The following is a 7,061-nucleotide window of genomic DNA, read 5'->3' as shown; positions in this document are numbered from 1 at the left end:
GTATGCATGCTCCCCTTTCAGCCTTTTCCATTAGAAGAAGAGTTTTTGTAGCTGTGGAAGAGTTTAACTAGACGCTCGAGCACTGCAGCGCTTTTGGAGAAGTAACCGGAGAAACCAACCGGAGCCGAAGCAGGAGGGAAATCTTCAGGTGGCATAGCAAAAGGATGAACCATTTTCTCCATAGTCTCCAGTGTTAAACAAGAACCAACCTCTTGCAGCCTCTCTGGTCCCATTATCGGAAGCGTGTGTTCCCTCATCAATGACTCTGCCTCGTCGTCATTCTTCTGTTTATTTTTTTTCCACACCAATAAAATTAGTATATTTTTCGAACGTTAATAACAAAAAAAACAATAGTGCCTCTTCTTCTTATTTACCTCCTCTAAGGGGGACAAATCAGCTCCACGGCTGAATGTAAGTTCAATGCGGAATCTCTTGGGGTCTTCGAGTGATACCTGCAACCAGACAATAATATTTATTAGATATATGTTAAAGCCTATGTATGATGTAAGAGAGGCCTAGGTTGTGTAGACCTCGGTGTTTTCAAAGAGCCTTAGGACAATGTAGCTCATGTAATCAAGTTCTTTTGTTTTGAAAAGACGTTCCAATGCGTTTTGGGAGATGAGACTTTCTTCTCCTTGAAGTGATTCGTCGAGGTTACAGTATCTAAGTACGTTCATCAGCGAATGAATATGCGATTCCTGTTCCGATATCAAAGCAGTTTCACTCTCACTCACACACACTTGAAGACCATATATATACAAGAATATAATGGAGAAAGAAGAAGGAAACTTACAGAAGTGAAGTAGAGTCTAGTCCTAACATGACGTTCAGGTGTCTTGACATTTGCATACCTAAAAGGAAAAATGAAAAGCAATTAGTAATATGCATAAACCAAGAAAAGGAGAAGAAGAAACTATACAAGTAGAGACTAAGCTATTACTTAGGATCTAATCGGTATTTGGTTTCTTTATCGTCATCATCTTCATCCTTATCACCAGTGCCAGGTCTTCTCAAATCATCTCTCTTTGGTTGAATATTTTTGTCTTGATGTTTTTTCGAGGAAGATAATGACAATGTGACATGTTGTTCTTTCAGTTCAGCAACACTCATTGCTTCTTCTCGAGTATTCCTCAAGTCTATCAAGATCTTCCCCATTAAGCGCCTAGCAACCTTTTTTTGTTACACGGAAAAATAGATTTTGATAAGATATGAGAGCTCCGCTGGAGATAATATAAACTACTCTCGTAGCTAGCCTAGAAAAAATGTCAACCTTTGAACCGATTTTAAGCTTCTGTTGTGGATTGATTCCATACTCGTTTGGGATCACACCATCTGCAAGCAACTGCAACCACAAAACACATTATTTAGTCATAAGCCAACACAGTCAACGCAATACAGAGATCTACCAAGAAAGGTCATGTTCATTAGTAACCTGCCTTGGAAGATAACAAACTATTATTGTAAGTGAAAACTGGAAAAGAGAAAATACAGTTTGTACCTGTGCAACTTTGAAGAGTTCATCTAATCCTTGTAGACCTAGATGGGAATTATGCAACAGGTCGTACCTGGTGACGTTAACAGACATATTAAAGTAAATTCATAAACGAGATACACCAAAAACCACCATAACATATATAACTTACTTGCATGAATCATAAATATCCGGAATCTGCGTGATGTCAAATCGGCTGCAAGTTAAAACTCAACTATTAGTGCTACTCTCACTCACTCACAAGCCTCTAAATAATGTTTAAAAAAGTTTGATAAGAAACTTACTCTTTTCTTTCATTGTAGAGATCCCTTGCGAGCTTTATCCACCGAGCAAACATGAGAAGAAACCCTTCACTACCGCATGGTAATCCAGAAGCAATCCTATCACTGTCAATGTTTGTCTTTCCAAGAGCCTTTGCTTGATCATACATATCATATGGCTCAGTGAGGTTCTCCTTCTCATCCATTGCAAGTATTCTTACTTGTTCAGTCACATTCTTGGTCAATGTCACCTAATGAGGGAGCCACAAAAATGAGAGCAATACCCACAGATGTTACCAATGTGCTCATCAGCGCCTATGCAATAGTACGTTGTTGTGCAAACAAAACTCTAAAAAAAATGGTTGGTGATGTACTTCACACCAGTAGTAAACTAAGACTAGATGGAAAAGTGTGAGTACCAATTCACGGAGGAGTTCATTAGCATTGAGAGGAACTCCAGCTCCATCAGTCATCCAAGGGAATTCATCAGAGGAACCATGCTCATTGATCATTTTTCTGCCACACGTTACAATCTCATTCAATCTAGCCTGCATTTATAGTCCAAGTAGTGAAATCAAAACTGTTAACATATTTAAGGTGGACTATTCAAAAAATGACTCATCATGGGACAAACCTTGGCAGCTTCCATTTCAATGCTGGCAGTATCAAGACCATCCAACATGGAAGAGTCCTTGCTAACCAAAGAAACCTTGAGAAGCAAGAAAGATAAAGACAGTATTAGTAAACACCTGATGACATTGAAAATTAAGCACCAGCAATATAATAAAAAAGAAGGGCAAACCAGGATTGGCGTCAGCTGTCCTTCTAGGTCAAGCAGGCCTTTAGCAAAAGCAGCTGCAGACATCTGGTCAACATATGCAAACCAGTTTAATAATTATTTCTTCCAGCACAAGCTTAATTATCTTCAGTAGTGGTCAATGTAAAAGGTGTACGTACCTGAACACGTCCCTCGTCAGAGCTGTAAATCTTAAGGTCATGACGGTATGTACTATGGAGACGAAGCAAACCAGTCCCTTCACCTGAAAAAGCATATAAGTAAGGCCATTTCATCGTCAAATACTCCAAAAAAAGAGAGAGTAACAGGCCTTACCTGGATACATATTGTATCGAAAGAATCTACCAAGCTCTTCTGCCTGCATGCAGATGAAACAAACATCAATAAGTTAAACAATTCTTCCATACTTGGAATAATATATTTTAACAATGACAAATTAAATGGTAGAGTATGTAAAAACCTGCTTTCTACCAGCGTGAGTTAGAACACCGCCGTATTTAAGTATCATAAGGGCCTCTACAGGTCTTTCTTCTTCGCCTTCACCATCCCACTTCAGCGGCTTCAGTTGAACCTTCCTGTATATCCCCGAGAAATTTCCTCCCTGCCCCATACCAAAAGATTCTCTGCTATCAGAAAATGACCTCATGAATTGAATAAAAAATGCATAATGCTAGCTTACTTATAAGAGTTTTAACTCCCAAAATGATACTATGTAATACTTTCCACGGACTATATTCAACAAAAAAGAGAAAATACTAAAGAACCTCTTCAAGAACTGCTTTAACTTGGCGAAGCTTCTCAGCATGTTCAAGGTCTTCTGGATCACTATCACTCTCACTCTCACGACCTTGTCTACATATAATAAAAAAGGAAGACCATATTGTCGTTACCAGTATTCAACACATGGAAAAGCTAGACCAGACATGCTTTTTGGAGACAAGACACATAAAGTTGAGTTCAGGGTTCTACCTTGTACGGGGAACTAACATTCTTGTTGCATCTAATAGGTCTTGCAACTGGACTGCACTTTTTAGTTTTGTCTGCAAAAAAGAAGAAAAAATATATAAAATGAATCAAGACTCTGATAAAAGATGGACGACAGAAAAGCTGAAGCCTCTCTCACCTCAGCTCTTGGCTTTCCACCATTGTACTTCAACATCAGGTTTAACAGTTTCTCCTCTGTAACATTTAGTTTCACCTTCTGTTTTGGAGTTCGATCGCCACTGTCATGTAATAACAAAATTTTAACAGAGAAAAGTATAGAGGAAATAAAGGTGATTTATATGCTAAAAAAAACATACTGTCGAATAACAGCAATGACACAACGTAGCTCTTCTGACTGCCCATTGCCTTGGCGGGTTAGTCCTTTATTAGACTGTACAGGTTTATTGAACTTCCAAGGCAAAGTGGGAGGGAGAGTCGATGACAGATGAGGAGCCTTTGCATCCAAACACATTTTTCTTAGCACACAAGCAGCATCGTCGTAATACCTTATATAGATAGTATGAGAGGTTTGTGAATAATACTTTAACGTTGCACATTTTAGAGAGTTAAAATAAAGTGAAGAATGCTATTAGCTTACTTGTAAGAGTTCTTGACAAAACTCCATCCATTTACATCACAAACATATGAACATCCCTCAGATCGTAGAAGATCAAACCCACACACCTGATGAAATTTGTAAAAAAACTAAAAAAAATTGTAGTACCATTATAAAGAAAATAAAACTCTGCAAGAGCCAGAGGGATTGGATTCACAACATACAGTTTGCCTAAATGCAATGCAAAGTTGTCTAGCCATTTGCTTTTCTGCAGGTGTAAGCAACACTGGATATCTCACCTGTTCAATAAAAAAAACATAAACGTGCTACACCATCATGAAACATTTACCAAATTTTACTTTCATCATAATCAATAGACTTTGATACTCTATTCACAATATAGCCCTCTCTCCATAAGAAAATGAGATAGTGTCAAGTTTCATTCTATTTAAAGTAAATGATCGGTAGACGACGTACTTCCTTGCCATCAGTATTCCTCATAACAACACCATCAACAACAGGCGACTTTCTTGCTTCAGCATGTGCGTATTCAGGACCCACTGTGTATACCTGTATTTAAGCCAGCATCCAGATTGTCAGTACAGAGCTCGTGAAAACCAAAACTTCACGAAAAAATGTTCACCAGACAAAAACAACCAGCAAATAGGAGCTAAGTCATATAAACATATAGGCGATTAACATGATAACCTTATTAATGTAGGACACTTGACACCAAGAATAGTACGATATTCTCAGAAAGATTAATGTGGTCTAAAAGATGAAAAATGAGCTAATAGAGAAACATGCAGAAGGAAAATAATCACATACCTTGACATCAGTTCCTCCGGTGGACATAAACTCTTCATATATAAAGGAACCCTCTCTTCTTACTCTTCTGACGTCTGGATGAAACTCACTTGATCGGTTCCCAATCTTAAAGTTAAATGGAGACAAACGAGATACATTAGCTGAAAACGAGTCCCAGAGGAATATGACACTAATTATTATGAAAAATATATTAGAATATCCACAATTGAATCCATAGCAGCCAACTTCTTCTGGAGAGATACCTTGCGGAACAATTCTTTCATGCCTCCACCTGCAGAGCTAGGGTAGTATATCATGATACTATGGTCATCTCCTACAAACGCACAAAGAATGTTAACTGTTAGAAGATAATTATAAATCAGAAGATAACAACTAGGAACATTAGATGAGAATATAGCCTTGAAAAATCACATCTGTTTATATTCATTGTAACTCAATATTTGACTCATATGAGATAACAGATTCAAGTGAAATTGGTCACGAAATATCAGAGGAAAATAGAAAACACACTCCTATGGTTATGTTTCTACTTTAGACTTATGGATAAATAGATAATAAGCTGGCATGAAAAAGAGAGAACAAGAGGCAAAAAGAGAAGATCACCATTGACAGGCTTTTCCACAAATGGCTTCCAGAAGCGTTCACCATTAACCTCAACAAAATCTTCTTCCTCGACAAAATAATCTAGGTCTTCATTTGGTACCTTTCTGTTGACACAAGCATACCTAGGAACTGGGATTCCATACATCTCAAGATGCTGAAAAATGCACACAAAAGCTATTTGTTAGTACCAAGGAAAAATAAAATATATGTAGTAGCTCTTCTTTGTCTCATTAGCACTGAAAAGTTTGAACAATTATCAAACGTGCACAGAAACAACTTTATTGCAGCCTAATATGCAATACCTCGTACACCTTGCGGCGATCATGAAGAAGATACTGTGGATCTAGTTCATTCACTAAAAATGGCCTGAACAAGACAAGTTTGAAAAGTTGTCAACCTCAGAAGCCGGAGTCATGAGAAAGCTTTATATGGGAGCCAAAATCAAGAAATAAAAATGGTGAAAAAACTCACTTTCTTAAAGCAGCATAAGCCTGAGCCTTTTCAAGAGGATATCCAGAGGAATGGAAAGCAATCAAGCAATCACAAATGGGCCAGCTGAAACAGAAAATTCTCTTGTCAGGTTTTTGTACTTGATATATATATATATATTTGGACAAAGTACTTGATATATATATTAACTACTATTTCTCCTAGTACACTAATAATGGGACGTCATTCATAACTGGAAAAGGGAAAAACTAAACTCTGTAGTACAACATACCTTTCTATTGGATCTTCAAGTATGACTTTATCCCGAAAATGTAAGATCTGCGGATAAAGTTGTCCATGACATGAAAAATAAAAAGAATACACCAGAGAATATACAAAGACAATAGTCAACAACTTTTCTAACTAATGTCAACAACTTGGAACATGAACACAAAAAGAGCATCTTCCAAGCTAAATAACAAGTCATCTAATCAAAAGCAACCTCTCTCCAGGTTAAATAGTAAATTCTATATAAAGTACTACAAACCAGAAAATTATAGCATATAAAAATCTTGGAACAAAGAAGAAACCCGTGAGTACAAAGTTACCTCAAATTCACCAAACGACTCCAGTCTGTCCAAAATTTGACCCATGGGACTTGAGGAGACCTATAAATCCACAACGAGCTATCTTTGAGCGATCGAGAAGAACACATAGTAAAACACAAGAGGACTCCAAAATAAACTACAAACCAACCATCCGAGTCTGTTGGTCAGTAGAAGAAAACATCGAGCAGTAACAAATTTTTTTAAAAAAATTAAAGATAACATCGGAGCCGCATTTCACCTTCTTTTCCATGACGCATACTCCAACCTTTATCTTCCCACCACCAACACCAACACTTGCTCCTTCTTCTACTTCCATATCTACTCCACTCTCGCAGAGAACAAGATGAAGGAGACAAAGAGACTTACCAGTAAAACAATGATGATCACAAGGCAGAGCAATAGCGACGACAATATATAATGCTTGTGAAGAAGGCAAAACATAGATAGACTTTGGAAAGAAAATATATTAAGAATATCTAACGAACGCTGGTTAAGCACGAGGACA

At 37.5% G+C, this 7,061-nt stretch overlaps 1 protein-coding gene across 2 annotated transcripts; it reads right to left on the bottom strand.

The window, feature by feature from the left end:
• On the bottom strand, nucleotides 1-7,061 carry LOC106332032 (inositol hexakisphosphate and diphosphoinositol-pentakisphosphate kinase 2). Of its 2 annotated transcripts, none has more exons than XM_013770487.1 (30): nucleotides 6,923-7,061; nucleotides 6,557-6,616; nucleotides 6,241-6,287; nucleotides 5,991-6,074; nucleotides 5,822-5,885; nucleotides 5,520-5,673; nucleotides 5,159-5,229; nucleotides 4,917-5,021; nucleotides 4,566-4,658; nucleotides 4,313-4,387; nucleotides 4,131-4,216; nucleotides 3,850-4,038; nucleotides 3,672-3,771; nucleotides 3,518-3,588; nucleotides 3,313-3,400; nucleotides 3,009-3,149; nucleotides 2,864-2,906; nucleotides 2,710-2,792; nucleotides 2,555-2,617; nucleotides 2,387-2,461; nucleotides 2,172-2,300; nucleotides 1,777-2,003; nucleotides 1,644-1,688; nucleotides 1,499-1,565; nucleotides 1,271-1,342; nucleotides 941-1,170; nucleotides 794-851; nucleotides 531-698; nucleotides 375-452; nucleotides 1-284 (listed from the first exon to the last, which is right to left on the bottom strand). In XM_013770487.1, exons 1-30 carry the CDS (start codon nucleotides 6,995-6,997, stop codon nucleotides 18-20), a joined length of 3,108 nt encoding a protein of 1,035 aa, XP_013625941.1. In that variant the 5' UTR covers nucleotides 6,998-7,061; the 3' UTR covers nucleotides 1-17. The 2 variants fall into 2 exon arrangements, with proteins under 2 accessions (XP_013625941.1, XP_013625940.1); XM_013770486.1 differs by having other exon boundaries at nucleotides 6,795-7,016.

The sequence above is a fragment of the Brassica oleracea genome, chromosome C3 (assembly GCF_000695525.1).
Source record: "Brassica oleracea var. oleracea cultivar TO1000 chromosome C3, BOL, whole genome shotgun sequence".
NCBI lineage: Eukaryota > Viridiplantae > Streptophyta > Magnoliopsida > Brassicales > Brassicaceae > Brassica > Brassica oleracea.
Note: the sequence above shows the minus strand (reverse complement) of the source record. Positions and strands in the feature narration are given on the sequence as shown.